Here is a 22572-nt window from a genome sequence, read left to right on the forward strand (position 1 = left end):
GGTCCTGGGATCGAGCCCCGCATCGCGCTCCTTGCTCAGCCGGGAGCCTGCTTCTTCCTCTTCCTGCCACTCCCCCTGCTCGTACTCTCTCTCTCACTCCCTCACAAATAAATAAATAAAATCTTTAAAAAAATGAATAAAAAAATAAAAAACAAAACAAGCAGAAGGAAAAAGAGAAAAAGACAAACCAAGAAACAGACTTAACTATAGAGTACAAACCGATGGTCACCAGAGGGGAATGGAGGAAAGAGGTGATGGGCATTAAGGACTTTATGATGAGCACCGGATGATAAAAATACAAACTTAAAAAAAAAAAAAAGTTTGTGCAAAGGAAATACAAAAGAAACAAACACCTTTTTTATTTTTCTTAGTACAAGCGTATGCCACTAAGCCTCTATCATTTACTACACCTCTATCATTTACTACCCTCCTAAGTGTTGCAGGAAACACTGCAACACTTAGGAGGGTAAGAGTATATTTTGCATGTTTCCAGGATGACATCTACGTGTTTACCCAACCATTATTTTGATCTTTCTGATTCATGATACTTTCAGAATAAGGATTCTGAAGATCAATTACCACAGACTGAGTATATGACATGAGGAGCCCAAGGCAAACCATTAAAATGTACTTATAAAAAAAGCCCTCTGCAGATGGGCACGACAGGTGCTACTTTGAGTGCTCATGCTCCTGAGTCCCCTGGTTGTGCCCCAGAAGCAGGATATGCACCTCAACTGACAGTGTTTTATGGTGAACACAGCAAGAGTGGCCCAGGTAACAATACTCAATAGCGTGAAACTTAACACTGAGGGTAAGCTGACAGTTCAGGTACATAAAACACGGTGAGATGGTTTGTCTATTTTTAGGGACTGAGGGAGACTACTCAAGCAGGAGCCGATCCACATGGAAAACCACTTACCCAGGATTTGCTCGCTCCTTCACTCTGATCCAAGGCACCATGAAGTGAACAATATTTTATATAAACACTGAGTTCTCACACAAAATCACATAACAACATTGAATTCTCAAAAGACTTTTTAAAAGGGCATTTATAGACTAAAGGAAGGAAATACTTCAGAGGAAGTACTTGGGGTAAAAAAGCATTAAGCGCAGTTTTAAAGGATTTTTATCAGAAATTTCAACTTTGATATACATAGGTATTTGATAAGTATTACAAAGATCAATATATGTTGAATAATATATAATGAATATATATTGAATAATATATTTTATGATGTACAATATATCCTGAAATATATGGGTCTTGCTGCAGGGAACATAACTTAGATAGGAAGAAAATTCTAAAAGTATAAAGCAGGAAAGAAAAAGTAGGTAAGAGTAAGCAATAATTCTCAACAGATGTGGTATAAGTTGAAAATATTAAGTGTGGAAGATCTAGTAAATTCTGTTGTATTTAACACTAGGTTAAATATATTCTGGAACATATTTTAGAAGTGTAAATCATGTATAAATGCTTGATTTGTCTTTTAAAAGGGGCGGTCTTATAAATGACGACTGAAAAGCATCAAAAGTATTCAGTTGGTCAAAAAAACCACAATTATATGTTTACAAGCAAGTTTTGTTGATTTTTACTCTTACCTTGATCTATTTTGCAAGAAACAGTTAACTTCAACCTTAATTAAATTAATTAATTTTTAAAGAATTTTAAAATTTAATCCCAACATTGTAATGTCTTGAGGGGGGTCGTTTCGGTTGAACATGCCATGCAAGACGGACCACCTCCGCCCCAATATTTTACCTTCCAGGATCAGGTATGCGCCCTGAGAGTGAAACAAACATTCTCTTTTACCTGAGACAGTGACTGTCGGAGCCGTGCCATCTGCGTGCTGTGGCCTTTATTGTGATCCTGCTCAGAAACCATCTGCTTAAGCTTCTCCTTCTCTATAGCTATGCTATTAAATGCAGACTTCAAAAGAGAATGCACTGGGTGGGGAAAAAAATGAGAAACAAAGATCAAATGGATCCAGGAAGAATATATAAAATTACAAATTTTTCAGCATTTTAACTCATGGGTAGACATTATCTGGAAGGAATATATTACAGACTAGGTAGAAGTCAGCCTAACAACGGAATCTTTTTTTTTTTTTTTTTTTTTTTTTTTTTTAAGATTTTATTTATTTATTTGACAGAGAGAAATCACAAGTAGTTGGAGAGGCAGGCAGAGAGAGAGAGAGGGAAGCAGGCTCCCTGCTGCGCAGAGAGCCCGATGCGGGACTCGATCCCAGGACCCTGAGATCATGACCTGAGCCGAAGGCAGCGGCTTAACCCACTGAGCCACCCAGGCGCCCCCTAACAACGGAATCTTCCAAAATACCTATACACAAAATGCATATGGTAACAGTAATTACTCAGAGTGAAAATTGAGGTATTTCATACCTAAATGATTTAGAAGCAGAATATAAAATATTGATATCAATTGATATCTTAAATATCAAGATTTAGAAAATTAATCTATAATTCCTAGAAGGAAAAGGCAACAGGTTTTCTTCTGTCATGGTTGATAAGAATATTTGAACAGTTCTGTGTATAGTGAATTCTCATGCAAATCATTTAGAACTATCCAGATATTATTTACCCAAAGCAGGTACCCAAAAAGAGCATTTTATAAATTCTGCCAAAATAAAACAGGAAGCTGATTTAGAAGTCCTGACTAGTTCTCTTTGAGGTAGGAAATGATTTGGTCTTGAGAATAGCAACGGAATTGCTTTCTCAGCCAGGAACATCTTGATGTAAGCACTGCCTTCAAAGAGTAAAACTTCCAGGTTTAAGACGAATAAGTTCTGGACATCTAATGTACAGTTTGATGACAATAATTAGTAATACTGTATTATATACTTCAAAGTTAAGAGAACAGATCTTAAATGTCTTCACCACAAAAAAGAAATGGCAATTACATGACACGATGGAGGTGTTAGCTGATGCTATGGTGGTAATCATTTTGTCATATTTAAGCGTATCAAATCAACAGGTATATCTTAATCTTGTTAAATGTTATATGTTTATCATATCTCGAGAAAGCTATAAAAAACAAAATAAAACCACAGTAAAAACAACACTCCCCGCCCATTTCTGTGTACCCAATAACATACATTGGTAGAATCAGAGGTAGTCTTAAAGTCTGAAATGCAAGAAGGTTGGATTTCCAATTCCTATCTTTATAATAGCAGTTTCTATAATATGCAAAGTCTGCTAAACTAGGGATTTCCATATTCGAGAACAGTTATTTTTAAAAGAAGTGGAAAATTTTAGCCAAAACACTGGCCTGAACGAAGAGGGGAAAAATGGTGGGATCACAAGGGACACACAATCTATTGATTTATGTGCCACATTCTAGTCATCATTGATTTAAAGGTACTAACTCGAAAGCTGGCATACATTAACCCCACTGGCCGTTCTAAAAGCAGACTCTCAGACATTTTAAAATCGTAATTCTTTCTAAAAAGTTTGCTCATAGTCATAGAAAAGCCCTTTTTTTTTTTTAAGCATAGTTGGAAAGAAAATACATTGTTTCAACAGAGGCTTTAAAATCCTGTTGAAACATGGATTTCCTGAAAACCTCAGGATTGTAATCAAATACACAAAGCTTTCCTGGGGCCACTTTCTAATTTATTCATCTCCCTTGAGAGGCTGTGCTATACATACTTCATTCACACATTTGTTGTCTCATTCTGCCTGCTTCTAAAACCACCCCCTTGTCCCCCTGCCGTTAGAAGTAAACATTCCTGGCCGTAATCCTATGCTGTTATATAAAGAAAATAATACTGCTCTAGTCTAATGACCTAATTAGTATCTGGCTAAGAAATATGATAAAAATATATCAGGAGCCTCAGTGGCTCAGTGGGTTAAAGCCTCTGCCTTCGGCTCAGGTCATGATCCCAGAGTCCTGGGATCAGCTGCGCATCAGGCTCTCTGCTCAGCAGGGAGCCTGCTTCCCTTCCTCCTCTCTCTGCCTGGTTCTCTCCTTACTTGTGATCTCTGTCTGTCAAATAAATAAACAAAATCTTAAAAAAAAAAAAAGATTAAAAAAAAATGTATCAGGAGTAAAATTGCAGGTGAAAGAGAGTTGGCCTTACAGAATCTCCACTGAGAAATCTTTAGAGGAAAAAATGGTAGGTGGAAGATGATTTAGCTTAATTGTTTATGATTACAGAATTAAAGAAATATCTGATAGAACATCTTTGATGATGGTTTGAGAGAATGAAATTTTGTTGATTTCAACATTCCTAGAGATGTTCTCAGTGTATGCCCCGTCTTTTTCCTGACTCACCAGGCTCTTGAGCATTATGGGGGCACATGAGATGTTCCATTTACAACACATTTTCAAGAATATCTTATCATCTCTTACCAACAGCCTCAGGGTAAATAAATGTGACTATTTCACAATCAGATGTTAATGACTGAAAATTACAAAATGTGTATCTTTCTTCGAGATTATGCATTTTCAAAGGGAAATGCCTGGGAAGGTACTATCTTGAATCAAAACATGAATTTCAGCAACTGAAATTGAAATGCTATAGCAAAAGCGGGGCGGGGTGGTAATTTGGAACCCAGGCTCTTGGTAAACACAGACAGGACTGCTCAGTCCACCTACAAGCTACTACCTGCCTCTTATTTATTATACCCTGCTCTCTGTGGCTGATAACACCTGAACTTACACAACACGCCTTACTGGAAATTTAATATGGAAAAAGGGACACCCCCCCCCCCCCCCGCCGTGGGCTCAATTACCTCTCCCCTCAAATCTGAACTGGCCCATGAAGCTCTGGCCAATAGAGGGCAGAGGAAGTGACACTGTGCCAAGTGAACAAAACTGGCAGCTTATCCACTCCCTTGGAGCTCTGAGCTGTCATGGAGAGGGACACAGCTGTGTGCACCCCTGCAGCCATCCCCCAACATGCCAGGAACCTGGGTGAAGCCACCTTGGATCTTTCAGCCCAGCCCAGCTTCCAGCTGAACAGCACCGAGCCCAGGCCACATCACACGACACAGGACTGAGCCTGAGCTATGATCAAGGAGTGTTATTTAATAAAGGAAGAGAACACTTGCCACTGAACTCCTTGCTAAGGATAACCCACAGTCTGTATTAAATGAGAACTAAGAGACACTGAAAAAGAAATGCTGAGTCACAGTGTCTGCTGGCCTGCCTAGGATAACCCTTTGTGTCTTTCCTTCTCTCTCCCCCCTTATGAGACTTTGTTTCTCCACTCAAAACTGTGAACCAAGAGGCATTTTGTATCTCACTGCATTTTGTATCTAGGACTCCGATCAGTATAGACACTTAGTCTTTCTACCACGACCACCTGGACAAGGATGGAAGGGTAAATGATAAACCTCTCACCAAAGAAGAGAGCGTCTGTAAAGGGCACCTGGTATTTGTCGTTACCTTTCTGTGCAATTAGACAAAATTCTTCTTGAAGCTTTGTATAATCTGTAGAACTTTCCAGAGGGTCAGTGAGGTGGCTAGGGGGAGTCTGAAATTCGATGTCTGCACAAAGGTTGGGGTTGGAGGAGTGCAAGCGGACTGGTGACATGGTAGCACTGAAAGGGACCTGAAAGGGGACAGCACAAATTAGGAAAGAACAATGGTACATCGGTCCACAGTCTGGCACACAGGAAAGATGGCGTCCCTTCTCCAAAATACTAGGTTCCTTTGTAATGACACACCCAGAGACACTTAGTGCCCATTTAGTTGGCAGGTGGTTGGGGTGGGAAGGAGTCTCAGTTCGGAAAGCAGATTTAGGACTGCTGTAGACTCCGCCAGCTTTTGCCTGCTATAGGGAGAGAGGACTACAGAACGTCAGGCAAGAAAGACAGAATCCCCAGATAAGCTTTGCTCTGAACCCATCACCGGCAGGAAACAGTAGTTGGAACTCTTATAAAGTCTGGGTACTAGTGTCAGAGGACTTTTTATGCTCACAGAGTAGGAACTCACCAAACAGGTAAAAAATACAAGAAAGATTTACTTGCTCTGTGACCATGGGATAAAACATAAACAGGTTTAACAGTAAATATAATCATGGTTTAAAGAGACTCAATTAAATCTGAAATTGATTTATTAAAATATATTTGCAAATGAAATATATATGATATAAATTACTGTCATTTACCTTTGTTGTTACATACAACACTGGCACACATACGAACATGGCTTATGAAAGGGCCGGTATTGAAAAGCAGTAAGTAAAAAAAGTCATATTACTATAGATTTTCCCAAATGGCTGCAGATACTTTCTTGCCTGCCCTGAATCTGGGCTAGGCTTGTGATGGGTGGGGGTAAAGCACCATTCCCTCTCCTTCTAGAAGTTACCCCTGACCATTATAAATGCCATCGGCCAAACATTCCCAAAAAATGAGAACACCAATTCCTATTGTAAATCCGATTACCAGTAACCTCCCCTAGTTCTTACTGTACAGATGTTCCTTCAATTATCTTCAAGAATCACTCTTAAGACTCCTGCACAAGCTGAATTTTATATACATTAAGGGGTAATTCACACCTAGCTAGCAGGAGATATGCCTATCTGATGTAGATGTGTATCAGAACCACTTCCTTTTTTCTTTTTTTCCTATTTTGATAGAGCTTGAAACTTCCTGACAGAAGAAGAGAGAGCGAGTGGGGGAGGGGTGAGGAGTGGGGAGAGGGAGGGAGGGAGAGAAAGAACCGGAAAAGGGGCTTATACTTATGTACTGAGGATACACAGGGTAGATGGAGGAGTTGGAGAGAACCAACAAATCCAGGCTGAACTGCAGTTTACGGACCTGGGTAAGGCAGCTGGGACTGGAGGGGCGCCCTTTGGATATAGCTTGGCCATAGCAGTGGTAAGGAGTTGTTATCTCAAAAGATATCCAAGGCTTACTGGGGAACAGTGAGCATGAAGCTTTCTCCCTAAATTCAGTTATGCTAAGCATGCTACTAGGTTATCCAAAGCATCTGGTACCTGGAGTCATCAAGTGGGTCTATCAGGTCCTCTGCAGGGACCTTGGTTACTCTGAAATGGGGACATGTCAACAACTTGTTTATCTCATCAGGATCAGAATTTTGGGCTACTCTAGAGAAGAGACACACAAGTGGCAGAGAAACCATTTGAGAAAACGAAGTCCTTGGTAGAATCCTGTCCAGGGAACTCTGTGATAATAATGACTGAGGTCTTCTGGAGGTCCCTATATAGGATCCAGATATATTCTGGAAGAATACTTGAGGATAGACAAAGGGAATTTCTGATCTTAACTCTGGTGATGCTAAATCTAGTCACAGCAGTGAGCCCTTAGCCTTTTGGAAGGGACACAGAGGATCCATGGGAAGGTTGGTGAAGACTAGAAAGTCATGGGGAGAAACTGTGACTTGAGGAAATGGGCAGATCAGGAAGTGTGCAGATTTAAGGATTTGATAAGGTTTTTAAACACAAAGAACTAGAAGAGCTTAAAAAGAAATGGTGGGTGTCTGGTAATGGGGAATGTAATGTGTTGAGGTTCACGGAAAAGGGTTTTGCCTGCATTTAGTGCCCTCAACACTCCAAGGACTGGCACGAAATAGGAGAGGAGGCATGGAGGCTGGGGGAGGCCATGATGCAGTAGAGGCCCAGACATGCCAGTGAGGACCCAGACTCGTCCCTGAGATAATGGCCTGTCTATGAAAAGTTGGAATCAGACACAAGGAGGAAAAACACATGTTACACATTTATTTTTTGAACATAAGGAAGTATAAATTGGCAATTAAAACAGTAAAACTGATCTTGTATATAACCCACAGGGAAAGGGACTTGGAATGCTCCACTCAAACTGCAATCAGACAGCTCCCTGGGCAATTGAACCCAGTTTTTATATACTTCTGACTGAAAATGTTTATATTGTTACCATTTTTGTTAAGAGAAGTATATGGAATGGGTCATTTAAGTTGAAGAATTCATGAAATGAAATTGAGAATACAAATTGAGATGTGTTAATTTAATTGAATGCTTCATTCAATTAGAGTTATTTACTCAGTTTTTTGTTCATCAATTTGGGTACAATGGGATTAAAAAATGTAAGTCATAGCTAGGTCTTCTGTCCGTGATGGCTAGAGTGGGAGCTGTCCACAGTTCTCACTGTTTGCACTCGAGATTCCTCCATGTTGGATGCAGCCTTTACACCCCGCTTAGGAACAAAGTCCAAGGCTTCCCTGAAATCCTGTGCCAGGGAGGAAGCCTGATCTTGGAATATTCTGATACTAATAACTGCAGCTCGGAATGGGGATGATAGGAGGTGCTTTTAACACCTGTCTACAGAGAAGTTAAAAGAGAAACATGGATCAACAGTGGAAAAGAGGCACCCAAATTTATTCAATGGTAGACATGAATGAGAAAGGGAACATACAAAAGCAGAGCTAAGAGAGATACTGAGCATATACAACGTACGGAGCCAGTGTGAAAAGTCTCCTGCTGCAATTTCTCTGTGTGATGTGTACAGGGATCCTTGTGTAGAGAACTAATTGCATTGGGACCCTCAGTGTTCTTCTGTGGGAGAGGGGCCAGTGTGTCTTTTCCCAACCCCCTATTCTGTTGGGTCTGGCTGGTGTTGAGTGTGAGCCATTTGGGGTTCTAGTGCTAAGAATCCACAGAATCAATCTCTGAAACATCCACTTTGGGTGCACTTTTCTTTGGGAGCAATCTCAGCTGCCCCAGATATTTGAGTGGGTCTCCTCCTCACTGGGGGAAAATAAGCAACTAGGAGTCATTTGCAATATTCTAGGTAAAAGGCACCGAGCTGGATCGGATGGGCACAAAATGCATGGGATAACTTAGTGTCGGGAAGGAGGAGGGTAGGAATTAAGAGGAACACTGCACCAAGAGAAATAGGGGGGCTGAGTTACCAGCGTCCAATCACTTGAGGTGTGAATGAAGGGGTGAGGGGGCTGGTGCTGCAAGTTCAAGGTCCTGCTACATGGTTTCATGCTTTGCTATGGAATTAAAGCTACAAATCCTACAGGGTTTAGAGTAACTCTTCCCTCTAGTTATTTCTGAATACATTATTAAATGTTGCCAACTTTTCTCATGAGATGCTTGGAATTACTGGAAGTTATTCTTAATCTCTGTGGTCACTGGAAGATGGGCATTAATACTCGCCTCTTTTAAAAGCTTTTTCTTTTCCACTTCCCATTTAAAAATAAATAAATATATGTATATATACACACACACACACACATATATATATATGTGTATATATATACCCATTCTGTTCAAATAGTTTTAATCCCATTTTTATTATATTCACTATATGTATCTACAATTAAAAAATGAAAACAGTAGAAACACAGTCGCTTCCTTGCATGCCTTCTTAGAAGTACATTATTTAAAGAAACATAGGTATTTTCACAAAATGACTGATCTTTCCTTTCCATACTGTGATACTGTTCTCTGATAATGATCTGGATTTCTTAATATTATAAATGAAAGATTAAGAACTACTTAACTAATTTTACATGTCTCTATTGGCATAATCTGTTCCCATGTCAGTGTCACATGTTACACATACATGCATAAGGTAAACACTAATCATGATATCAATTTCATGAATTTGTTCAAGTGTTCACAAAACTGAGTTTAAGAATCCATTCCCTAATAAACTCCAAGCCTCTGGTTCATTTCATAATCAAAGGCCATTCTCTTTCTCACAAAATCCAGCTAAGCAGTGAGATACCAAGCAAGGATCAGTTTTTAACCAAAAGTAGAAAAGCAATAATCCTCTCATGAGTAGCCATTCTCTCACAATGCAAGCAAAACCTCTTTGTATTTTTCAGCAATTCTAGTCTTCAAGTATATTCCACCATAAGCAAGAGAGCAAAACGCTCGTTAATTCAGAAAATACTGTCTAATAGCCAAAAAAACTAACATCCGTGATTGCTATGAACTTAGTATTCTGCATTTTAAAAAGTTAACAGGGGGATATCATGATTAAGCAAATACTACAATTTGCTTTTATTCAGCAAAGGGTTCTTGTATTTGCACATTCTCTTGCCCATTGTGCATACACTGTTCACCATTCTAAACAGCTTCTACTCAATTTAAAATTGTGGTTATTTGCCTTGTCTGTTTCAACACTTGTTCTACCCTCCTAATAAACCTTAGATGTATAATAAACACCATTTAACTTGGTGGTTTTCTCCTTCCCACATTACATATTTTCTGACCTTCCGTTCAAGATTCTTTCCAGAAAATTTTTCCTTGCTAGATATAATTTGGGTAGTCATTTAGAGATGACATCAAAATTCACCTTTTCTTACCCTCTCTTTTCTTTATTCTCACATCCTTTTCAAATAGTCATAATGCTACAAAAAAAAAGCACAATTTTTGTCTGTAGTAACATGACTTTTCTTAGAAAAACAAATCAGTAAGCAGAGGTTCCAATATCAGTATGACAAAAAAAACTATATATATTTATGCATTACTTTAGGAACTTCCACACCACAGGGAGCCATACTCAGCTCTGCCACCTGGCATTTACAGTATCTCTTACACGGTCAGTGAAGAACAGGGCTAAGGGGTCATTTTCCACCGCAAACACGAATACGCGTGTGTGACACCTGCCATGCAGAGACAGCCAGACAACATGCGAAAGCTACGCCAGCACGGGAGGGAGCTACGGTCGAGACCGCCGCACACAGACAGCACCACGGGAGCAGGGGAGGCGCCACTTGGACCAAGTTGCTCATTCTTATTCAATGTCCACTTGAAATTGAAATCCACTCACTGTTGTAGCCACTGCTGCTGCTAGCCTCTGCCGGCGCCGAGTGGTGCTGAACTGGCCCTTCGCAGATGGCCCTTCCTGACAGTGAATGAGAGAAGAGGAGGGAGGAGAGAGGGAGGGGCGGGGGAGGGGGGGGAAGGGATGTGGGAGGGTGAAAGATAATCAGACAAGGGAAAGGGAGAGTTTTTAAGTGGAGTTGACTTTTCCCTAAATTGCGGCATTGAAAAGTTTCTCCCACTCACACTGGGAGAAAAGCTCACTGTCCTCGGTCCAGAACTCCAGACACTGATGTCTAGCTGCTGAATATGACCCCACCCCAAAAGGAGATGGGAAGTCAGGGATTGATATATAACAGCTTATGATCTTAAGTTAAATTAATATGTATATTGTTTCCTTCGTGTTATAGGTAATCAAAGGCATTCAATCAGTGGAAGCAAAGATAAAAGTAAATTCAGGAAAAAAACAATTAAATAATATGGCGCAGAGGCTAAAACAAACAAGCTGTAATGGCAGTCTCCCGTTAGCCAGGCAGAATTTTTTTTTTTCTTGCTGGGAGGAAAAGTCCAGGGGGAAGGGTACCGGGAATCTTCAACATAACATTTATTCCCCGACTAGAAAGCTCTCCGGGATTCAACATTAGGAATGGTGTTGGGACTTTCAGGTTGGAGAATTTTCCAAGGAGGAAGCCAGTCTGCATAGCACAGGGGAAAGAGCATTCACTATGCTTAGTGTGTTGGGACAATGCCTGCAGAAATCAACTAGGGAAACCAGAAAGCAGAGATTTCATACAATGATGTGCACCTATGCAGAAACCAGCAGAGAAGCTGAGAGCTTTCTTTTTTGCCTCTTTTTTGGTAGACAGGATCATGGGATAATGACATTTCCTTCTAACTACTCAAGTTTCCATCTGGCCCTTTGACAGACCCTCCCTCTTCATGGTTGTGAATGTTAAGTTCAATTCCAATGAACTGAGACATACTTAGGGTCACCTAATAGTGCAGATTAAGCAAAAGCAGCACGACTGCTTTAGTCTTTTCGGAACAATGGAAAAATATTTTAAATTCTTAGAACTCCAATTCTCTTCAAAATTTCCCCACAACATTCACATTTCTCTTCCACGTCCCTGTCTTCTGCATGCATTATGTAAATGTTTACTGTAGACACACATACATATATAATGTGTTTTCCACAAAAATTTTTCTGTACAAAATCCCTTCATGCTTAATGTAGTAAGTAAAATGAGAAAGAACTTATTTTTCCCCTTCAGTATGATTTGAGCATCTGTGAGATCTAGGACAGCTATGCATGAATGATATCTGACTATGGTTCCTGCTATTGCCCATTCTTTCCAACAACTAGGGATCTAGTATTAATCTGTGCTATTCGTCTTGCAGGAAACCTAGCAGCTCTCTCATTCATAGCCACCCTTTAACAATCATTCCCTCTTGCCCTCCTCTACCTCATTGGAAACACAGTCAAACAGTTACTATGTAATGATGATAATGAGATTTTTATTAGAAGCAGAAATTTGAAATTTGGGAGAAAGTCTTTTTCTAAAAGGTAATCTCCAGAGAGCTTTCTAGGACCAATGCCTTCAATAAGTTACACGCAGATCTAAAATGTAACCTTCATATTCAAATCAATAACACACTAACCTGCATTAAGAATGAGCAATTAAACATATAGTACAACATGTTCTTCATTTCTACTCTCCTGGGGTCAATTTTTTAAATGATCCATTTTAAAGTTATTTCAAAATAACAACTACGGCAGAATGCTGGATGCCAAGTTCACTTTAACAGTATCATTAAGGACAGCAGTCACAACAATAACCACCAGGACCACCACAGGACAGTCTAGGCTCCTCCACAAATGCTGGTGTAACTCCAAGTTACCAGCAGCAGAGGGGATGAGCCACAGGCCGCTCACTGCAAAGCCTCTCAAGTTGGCCGCAACAATGACAGAGAGAAAGTGGCCCAGGCAGTGAGATGACTCTGGGCTCAAAACAAACACTTGGCACCATCAGATGGGACTCTTAGGGTCGAGGAGGGAAAAACCCGTATATTGGGGTGGGAGAACATAGTAGGTATGTTTAATCCACTAAGTAAAAATAAATGTGATGCCCTCATATAAGGACAATAATGACAAATAAAGACATTTATATGGGTCATAGGCAACCATGGCTCATTGTACAGATCTCCAGCCAAGTGTGCATGTTGAAGAAACTTCCAAGTAACTTCCCACTAAGAAAGAATGAGCACTCTAAGGGCTCTGTGACAGCCTGTTGGTTTGGGTGAGCAGAAAAGGTGCAGGGATTGTATCAAAGTCTACAGAATTCACCCTACAATACCTTTTGCTTCACTCGTCCAAGTGGAGGCAGGGAGTAATAAATAGTTCACTGCTGCCCCCAAGTCTACGGATCGCCACTTGGAGTTGGGATCACTTTCAAAAATTTAAAGTTTTCTTTGAGTGTGGGGAAGAGGTGATTTTGATTTCCCTCCAAAAGAACTGAACTAGAATCACAAGGGCCATCTTGTTACGCTTTGGCAAAACAAAAACCAAGCAAAAGAGCATAAATAAAAATTAAAAAAAAAAAAAAAACCCAAATATTTGGCAGAAGTATGAACGAAAAGTATTTCCCTACTTTTTGAACAATCTTTTCTGATGACTCAAAAAAAGTCTCCCTAAACATTCCTCATATGGAAAAGCACAGCCTGTGACTAGAAGGGCTATTCTAGCTGCCATCTTTTCCCTCTGGAAACAACGGAGTGATATGAGGGCCACGGTGGACCTTGTAGGTCCCGCAGGCCAGCCAGGGGCACAGCGCTCACGTTCCCGACGACCTGCCAGCCTGTTTGAGACAACAGCTGTGAACAGCAATCCATTCAGTGGCATACCTTATAAAAACGAGACTGAATGAATATCTGTCCACAAATGTGTATGTTCTTAGAACGCTGGCCTCCTTCAATTATTTTTATAATTGTTTTTTTCCTTAGCTATGATAACCATAGTTATCGTATTTTAAAAATCCCCAAAAAGCTAGACAATCACATGCCCCCCAAAAATGAAACTGCCAAAAGCACTTCTGCGTAAATTTCTGGGGAAGTCATTTGGCACAGTTGTCTCTATGGTATCAGTGTTCTGAAGAGAACACACAAAAACATACCTATTGAAGAAATGCTATAAATTGTGTTCACAGAATGTAGACATTCTAACCAGAAAAACATGAATCTTTAGTGCTTATGGAATTTATTTCAAATATATTATGTTAGCAAGCAAAGCAAAGCAACGAAGAGTTTGTTATTTACACATTCAGAATTACAACACAAAGAACATCAATACAATCAGAATTAAAGAATTATTACTTATTCAGAAATTATTGCAGAATTCTGGAAAAGAGTTCCTTTTCCTTTGTATTAGAATGTAAATTGATTTATAGTGTAATAAAAAGAAAAGCAAAATCCTGAGTCTGATTTTGATTGTGCAGGGCAAGAATTTTTTTTTTTAATAACAGATAGCTAGGATCAGAATAGTAAACATTCTTATTTAAAGATCTGAAAGTAATATGATTTATGACATAAGAGGTTTCAGGTACTTACCATATTTCATATCATTGCAATGTACTAATGTAAAATTTCAAACTACTCTAAAAATTTCAAACTGCTCATTTCAAAAAATAACTTATTTAAAATGAATTTCAAGTAAATTTGTCATGAGTCATTAAGACTTTCATAATTCAGATTTTTAAAAGTGATTGTTGATGGCCAAATTATATCTATTTTTGAAGAATCACATAATTTTAGAGTTGAAAGGGAATTCAGAGATCATTAAATTAACTCTATCACGTTACCCAGGAGCAAATGGAAGCCTAGAAAATTTAACAGAAACGCACAGGATTATACTGCCAGGAAATCACAGTTGATTAGCCAAGAACCTGAGTTTGCTGACTTTGAATCTTTTGCAGCCCTCATGCCTTTTTATTGATACATAAAATTTTGGACAAAGCTAATCATAAAAGGCTCTTTTGAGTGCCAGTACATATAAATGAGTGCTCATTACAACACACTGGATTTTTAGCCTGATTTTTAAGCTAATTTTTGGTTAAGTTATATTTTAACAGTTCAAAGGTGGTGAGAATGAAAATCCCACTATGTACCCTTTCAAATAATTTTAGCATTTTACAACTCAGTCTGTAAAACACTGGCTTTAAAGCAGGTCAGCCGCTTTAGACTTCTTAACCTCCACAAACTGATATATAAAGACTAATATCTTAAAGGCATACAAAAATATGAATGAAGGAAACGTAAAGTCTGTACCTGTAGTTGTATTTTTGTATCTTTGCTGACACTTTTTGTTCTCCATCGTCTTGTGACCCGCTTGTCTTTCTTTGAAATATCTACACAGTTAGCCTACATTACACAAATAGTTAAAAGCGTCAAAGTATTAGTTGGTTAACACACATGATACAGATACAGACAAAGAGCCCAGCCAGTTAGTAAAGAATAGTTGTTAGCCCCCTAAAGCAAACCAGCCAGGAGAAAAAGTCCTATGTGATGTACAGTGGGCATTAAAAGTAGAAATAAGAACTTAATCATAAAATATATTTGTCTGCTCTACAAAAGGAAAGCAGGATAAGAGATTTTTAGCATTTTTTTCCCCTACATAAAAAGATGGCAGCGGGGCTCCTAGCTGGCTCAGTGGGTTGAGTGGCTGACTTTCAATTTCAGCTCAGGTCATGATCGCAGAGTTGTGAGATCCAGACCCGGAGACAGGCTCTATCCTCAGCAGGGAGTCTGTTTGGGATTCTCTCTCTCTCTTCTCTCCTTCTACCTCTGCCCCTCTCCCCAACTAGCACATGTGTGCTCTCCCTCTCAAACAAATCTTTAAAAAAAAAGGATGGCAGTAATTCTGAGAGTATCTAAGTTATACCTTCAAAATCTCTCTCTTTATATATTTGTTATGTCTTCAGACCTATCAATTCTAATGCAATACACACATGGAAGAATAATTCAGATATTTATTTCTATTAGTTTGTACTTAAATGTGAAATATTTCAAAATAGACACCTTAACACAACAACACCAAGAATTCAAAAATATTAAGACTAACTCCAGAATATAAAAAAATCTGTGCTATAGTTCTTTCCCTTTAAATGTTACCTGAATATATTCATAAAACAATCCAGTAAAAATCCTGCATTAATGTTTTAAAGTCCTCTCGGTGATGTTTACCTGCATGTCAGTAAAGTTAGGTGCTGACTGAGTTCTCTGAAGTATTTCCAAATTTTGTAGGAGCTTGCTAAGTTCCACGAGGTTTGACTGGCAGTGTGCAAGGTCTAAGAAAAATCAGAAATAAGAATATGTTAGAACTGGGCAGGGATGGGCAGTGACGGTAACAAAAGACAACACAAATTATGGCAAGTATGATTAGGCAGATCCATGCTTATATAATGATGGTGCTGGCAAATGAAACAAAACAGACCCTTCTCTGGTTTAGAAACTTAAAAGCATTGATGATGATGAGGACGGTGATTTTTTTAGAATTACAGGGTCACATTTTAATTCCTGAATTTTACAGTCCAGCATGAATATCACCACATGTATACAAATGATGTAAAACAAAAACAGTGGTATTTTTAATACAAAATAAACATCTATTTTATGGAAAAACTGTATTTCATATCTACAAAGAAAGCCCACCTTTTTCAAACAATAGCCAAAATTAAAATTAACTACAAAATCTCCCAAACGGGGGAAACTGCTTCAGTTTAAGTTATTCCAGGAGAAATGGACCCATAACACATTATAAGGGTGGTCTGAAGATTGTAGCTGAATTCCTGTTTTTAGAGTTCTCCCTCCCCCCCTTCCCCCCTGATTATTAAATGAATTGAAAGCCTACCTACAAACTGAGAGCTAGCTATTACAATCTCAGTGACCTTGTGTGTTCTCACTTTCCTATTCAGGGGGCCCTTGTCGCATAGAAACCACACTCAAGGGAACTTCAGCAGTTTTATGGTTTTATTCTTAGGAGCCAGTTTACCTACTCCTACAATAGTTTACAAGGTTGATGCCTAGAATTTGGATGGAGTCAAAGTCAAGTTCAGAAAAATAAGATGGAATGCAAAGTCAAGCAGACAACTTCATCTATGATTTCTATCACTAACTATGTTGCAATGAATGATTTTTTTAAAAATCTTTGAGGGATGGGGCGCCTGGGTGGTTCAGTCAGTTAAATGTCTGCCTTCGGTTCAGGTCATGATGCCGGAGTCCTGGGATGGAGCCCCAAATCCAGCTCCCTGCTCAGTGGGGAGTCTGCTTCTCCTTCTCCCTCTTCCCCCTCCCCTTCATGTTCTCTCTCTCTAATAAAAAAAATGTTAAAAAAAAATTTATGAGGGCTGTTATACTAAACACAACCAAAGGTTCTCAGATTCCCTGGCCCAACAGCGTCAGAGTCACCCGGGCATGAAACACATTCTGTTTAAATTAATGTTTCATGAAGAAATAGCTTTTAATTTTATTTTTAATTTTTAGCTTTATTTATAATAAAATACCACTCTTAAAAATGATTTCTTAGTATATGAAAATTAAATATAGTCAAGAACATTGAGTTAGTTCTATTAAACAATTATCAAATATTTAGAGCATGCCAGTAGTTATGTGATTACTTTTGCATGTGTACTGTTCATAAAGGCACGTAATAGGGCACGCCTATAAATCTATTATATATAAACAAGGTGGTTATAATATGTGATCAGTTGGTAAAAATTTCATTTATATCATTTGTTTCTCATTAACTCTCAAGGATCTGAATTTTTACAGATACAGTATAGGCAGCAAAATATTGCTGTTAAATATGGCTAGGGGCTCATGGGTGGCTCAGTTGGTTAAGTGGAGCTGACTCTTGGTTTCGGCTCAGGTCATGACCTCAGGGACCTGGGATTGAGCCCTGTGTCAGGTTCCGTGCTCAGCGGGGAGTCTGCTTTTGGATTCTCTCTCTACCTCTCTTTCTCTCCCTCCTCCTGCTCGTGCTCTTTCTCTCAAATCAATCAATCAACCAATCCTGAAATAAGGCTAAAGATAAGCTGGGCCAAATAACATAGGTAATTGCATTTGGGGGATTTTTGACTTTTTCATTGGATATAAAAATGGAGGAGTAACTGCTACAAGGATCTTTCCAGGACTCCCAATCACTGCATGCTCTGTGGAGAACAGGGTAGATGCAATTTCCAGGCCATACCCAGGTCCTCCCCCACCCCCCGCCCTCGGGATGGAGTCCGGGTGGGATGTTCAAGCACTACTTCTGTTCTTCCAAGAACTGTTGACCGCCAGTAGCCATTCCTTCAGAGAGGGAACCCAGTGGAGGTGGGAAAACTGTACTAATGAACACGGCACCTGCCAGCACCCCCTCCACCTTCAGGGGAGGCCATGCCCTTGTGCCCGCGGAGCCCCCATCCTCTTCCCTAAGAAAACAAAGTCAAGTGGCTCAGAAGGGTAGAAAATACAGAGGATGAAAGGAAAGTTAGGAGGGAAGAAAGTCATGCAAAGAAAGAAAGAAAGGGGCGCCTGGGTGGCTCAGTCATTAAGCCTCTGCCTTTGGCTCAGGTCATGATCCCAGAGTCCTGGGATCAAGCCCCACATCAGGCTCCCTGCTAGGCAGGAAGCCTGCTCTTCCCTCTCCCACTCCCCCTGTTTGTGTTCTCTCTTTCACTATGTCTCTCTTTGTCAACTAAATAAATAAAATCTTAAGAAAGAAAGTGCCGAAAGGAGGGTTAGAGGGAAGAGAAGAAGGGAGATATGTTAGAAAGGGCCTACCTTTTAATTTGCATTTATTATTATTATCATTATTATTATTTTAAATATTTCTTCTTAAAAAAGATTTTATTTATTTATTTGAGAGAGTGAATGAGAGAGAAAGAGCATGAGAACAGGGAGGGTCAGAGGGAGAAGCAGACTCCCTGCCAAGCAGGGAGCCTGATGTGGGACTCGATCCCGGGACTCCAGGATCATGACCTGAACCAAAGGCAGTCGCTTAACCAACTGAGCCACCCAGGTGCCCTATTATTATTATTTTAGAGAGAGACAGCAGGTGTGTGCATGATTGAGGCCGGGGGTGGGGGCGGCGGAGGGAAAGGGAGAGAGAGAATCTTAAGCAGGCTCCATACTTGGTCTCTGAGATAATGACCTGAGCTGAAATCAAGAGCCAGCCACTTAGCCCATTGAGCCTTGTGGACACCTCTTAATTTTCATTTTAAAGAACAAAACTGTATCATAAGCCCCATGCTAATAGGGACATTATTTCACATTACCCATGCATCGAGACTTCTATCTAGTGACTATTACCTTCACGCTTCCTAATAAGTGTGACTAACATACACAAATGGTGTACACAAGTAGCACAGAAATCTGGAAACGGGGCTTCAAACCATCACAATAATATCCACCCTTTTCCTAACAGAATGGAAAGAGAACGTTGTAAATGAATTCATTCAAGGGCAAAAAAACCAAAGTTAAGAGTCAGGAGACAAGGACTGATGTCCCGTTTCCCAGTGATGGGAGCATATACCTCTCTTCTTCCTGGCTTAGAGTGGCAACTGTGATGGTAGATGAGGACGTTCTGTGTGTACGGGTCATACCACGTGTGATCATGCTGCTAGGGCCTTCCCTTGAAGGAAGCCACACCTGTTCCCACCACTCCTATTGCTTGAAATGCAGAAGAGATGAAATCCTTGGCAGGATTTTGCCACCTAAGTGTCTAGATGTGCATAAGGATTATAAAGATTTGCCAAAGGCAAGAAAAATATCTTAAAAAAAAAAAAACCTCTAGAATTTCTTCAAATTAAGATGAAATCTAGCTTTAGAAATGGTGCAAAAAAGAAAAACTATGCCAAGAATAAAACTGCCGAGATAGTTTAGAACAGTGAACAATTTACTTATTTTTTAGCAATTTACTTATTTTCCCATCATGCCCTATCTTGTTCCAAAAAGAAACGAGTTGTCCAACTGTGGAATGGTTAAATAAATTAAGGTATAGCCAAAGTTAACCATTTATTATTTCATTTAGGTACGGCTGATGGAAGATGCTGTATACCCAGCATAGTTCTAAGTACAGGGACTATCACAACCAAGTAGGACTCGTGGAATTTATATACTGGTAAAGATATGCAAACATTCTATATGTTAAACAATTATGTATGCATCTTCAATAGTGGCATAAAGAATAGTAATTTAACATTTTGTCTCCATGGGAGCCAAGCAATTCCCTTACATACTTGAGGAGATCTGGATTGACAGAAGTTCAGATCTATGAATGGTTTACCACTCTGAATATTAAAACTGTAAATCAGATACGCTATGAGTTCCAGAAGATGCTACGTGATGAGCTTCTGAAATACAAACTTCAATCATGGGAACTCTCTATCAAACGGTCAGGAGAGACCAAAGAAAAGTGTCGTGGAAGTTTGGAAAATAGAGGTAGCATGGTTTGAAGTCATCAGACACACGTAAAGGAGACAGGGAAACCTTTTCTGGGTCTGGAGGATTGATGGAAAGGATTCAGCAAAAGTCAAAAGTGGAGAAGGTCAGAGGGGTGCCAAGGCTCAGACAAGGGAATATGCAAGGATGTTCAGGAAACAGCAAATAAGTTCTGTGGGGCCAGTACAAAGCAAGGTTGAAAGGGCAGGTGGGGCCTGAGAGCTGGAAGGTGGATATGTTAAGTGCCGGGCTAAGTAGTTTGGGCTCAAGCCTCAGAGCCCAAGGAGAACCACGTGAAGGAATTTTGCATAAAAGCTATTTAAGGAAATACCAGTCTTGAGGGAGCAGTCCGTAGTGGACAAAAGGCTGCCTTTGGGGTTAGCCAAACATCTCGCCCAGGGCAGCTGTGTAATCTTGGGCACATTCCCTAACCTGCACGCATTTTGCCTTCCTCATCTGCAAAGTAGGGAGGCATAATACACCTATGTCTCGTGGCTGAGTCCTGCTAACTGCTGGCCCAGAGCTGCAAACATGGTCAAGAGCAGCAATTTCCCATGAGCCTGTGAGAGACAGAGCAGCAGAGCAAGAGACTGAGTGGGGGAGTGCCAGCCGGGAGCTGCCGACCCACCAGAGGGTGGGTCTGAGTCAGGAGGCAGAGACTTGAGAGAAAGGGCAGATGAGGGCCTGGGGAAGGGGCGGGTATTTCTGGAGAAATAACAGAACTCTGTGGTGGCCGGATGAACAACACGGTGGGGAGATCAAAGACCCTCCGAGGTCTGGGGGTGGTGAGGACTGCAGCAATGACAAAAGCAGGGAAGCCCTGCAGCTGGGGCCATTTCAGGGAGGAGACAGAGGCTGGCTTCAGACAGGCCGAGGAGGGGGCACACCGGAGAGGACAGACAGACAGGGCCACCAGCAAGGAGAGGCGGTGGGAACGGAGCCCAGGCTGGATGCGGAGCTGAGATGGAGAGAGCTGTCGGCCTTTTTGAGAGGAATATGGAACCGATGCTCTGGAGTCAGACCGCCCATGCTTGGACCCCAGTGCCACTGTTGCTAGCTGTGTGAACTCGGTCAGGTGAGCGGATTTCCCTGTACCTACGTTCTCTCATCCATAAAATGGCCTTGAGAGGACTGAATGAGTCGCTGCATATAAAACACCCGCGAGAGTTCCTGTCGCATGGGGCCAGGTACCTGTGAGCCTCCGCTGTCCCCGTCCTTCCCCGCCATCACCATCACCATCACCACTGTATCAGCAAAACACGGATCTTCTCAGTTGAAACTATGACCACGCCTGTCATCTCCAAAGTGCAGAACACAGTCCTTAGAATCTAGCTGGCCTGGGTTAGCCCGGCAGCCTGCCAAGTATTTGCTATGTAACATGAGCTAGTTATTTCACCGAAGTATCGGGTTGCCCGTCTTTAAAAATAGGGTTCACAATCCTGCCTGTGTACTACCGTGAGGATTTACATAAAAACAGGGATGTAAAGTGGTCAGTTCAATATCTGGTCCATAAGGAGCACCCAATCGACTACAGTCCCTGTTACGGAAGCTGAAGGCAGAAGATTCAACCTTGGCTGTGGTCATCTCCACAGCCAAGGCAACCAGAGGAGAATCCAGTGAAACAGGAAAAAGAAGCTGAAGAAAAAGGGGAAAACTTCATGGGGCTTAAGGGAGAAGTCTCATTAGAGAAGGGGCCACAGGGCAGGTCAGAGAAAGAGGTCTGAGAACTGAGTGGAAATCAGACGGCACCCCGCTACCAAGAACGCCATCTTCATAGAGCCGGAAGGGCAAACATCATATTAGGGAGAGAAGCTGGAGGCAAGGGGCAGAGAGCAGAAGTGAATGAAAGAGAGAGAGGCTGTCCCCGGGAGAAGGGGGTAATTATTGCACTGAATGCTGAAGGAAACAGGAAGGCAGGACGGAGGACACAGGTGGAGTAGTCAGGATGGGGAGAAGGAGGAGCACCTCTGAGACAGGACAGAAGGCACAAGGGACAAGCCACAGAGCATTCTGAAGCACACAAAGACAAAGGCCTCCCTCGCTCCCCCACCAGCCAGGGGCTTTCCTGGCATCAGAGCCAATGTCTCTTCATTTTGGTCAGAAGAATGGATTTCGTCCCCACGTGTGGTTCCAAATCTGCTCAGCAAAGCAGGCGGCCAGGCTCCGTGCTGCGAGTGTGCACGAAGCGGCAAAAGTTAGAGGAGAGGCTGAGCTGTCGAGAACGGCAGCTGAGGCAAAACCCGCAGCATTTTAGGAAAGTGAAGGTCTGGCTTCTTTCCCCAACCTGAAGCCCATATACTTGAATGTCTGTGTGTTGTGTGAATACATTCAGGTAAAACCCTCTTAATGGAAAGGCAGC

At 40.9% G+C, this 22572-nt stretch overlaps 1 protein-coding gene across 12 annotated transcripts in view; it reads right to left on the reverse strand.

Moving 5' to 3' along the window:
* The window catches only part of OSBPL6 (oxysterol binding protein like 6), a 204355-nt gene that overhangs the window by 31725 nt on the left and 150058 nt on the right, over nt 1-22572 (reverse strand). For 3 of the 12 annotated variants that reach the window (XM_059166931.1, XM_059166929.1, XM_059166930.1), the window contains 6 exons: nt 15975-16078; nt 15060-15152; nt 10747-10821; nt 5405-5570; nt 1811-1944; nt 920-943 (listed from right to left, as the gene is read on the reverse strand). In XM_059166931.1, the coding sequence (XP_059022914.1) occupies nt 920-943; nt 1811-1944; nt 5405-5570; nt 10747-10821; nt 15060-15152; nt 15975-16078 (596 nt within the window). The remainder of the gene's footprint in view (nt 1-919; nt 944-1810; nt 1945-5404; nt 5571-10746; nt 10822-15059; nt 15153-15974; nt 16079-22572) is intronic. The other 9 variants (XM_059166936.1, XM_059166932.1, XM_059166940.1 and 6 more) reach the window with 6 other exon arrangements.

This window comes from Mustela lutreola, chromosome 3 (assembly GCF_030435805.1).
Source record: "Mustela lutreola isolate mMusLut2 chromosome 3, mMusLut2.pri, whole genome shotgun sequence".
NCBI classification, from domain to species: Eukaryota; Metazoa; Chordata; class Mammalia; order Carnivora; family Mustelidae; genus Mustela; species Mustela lutreola.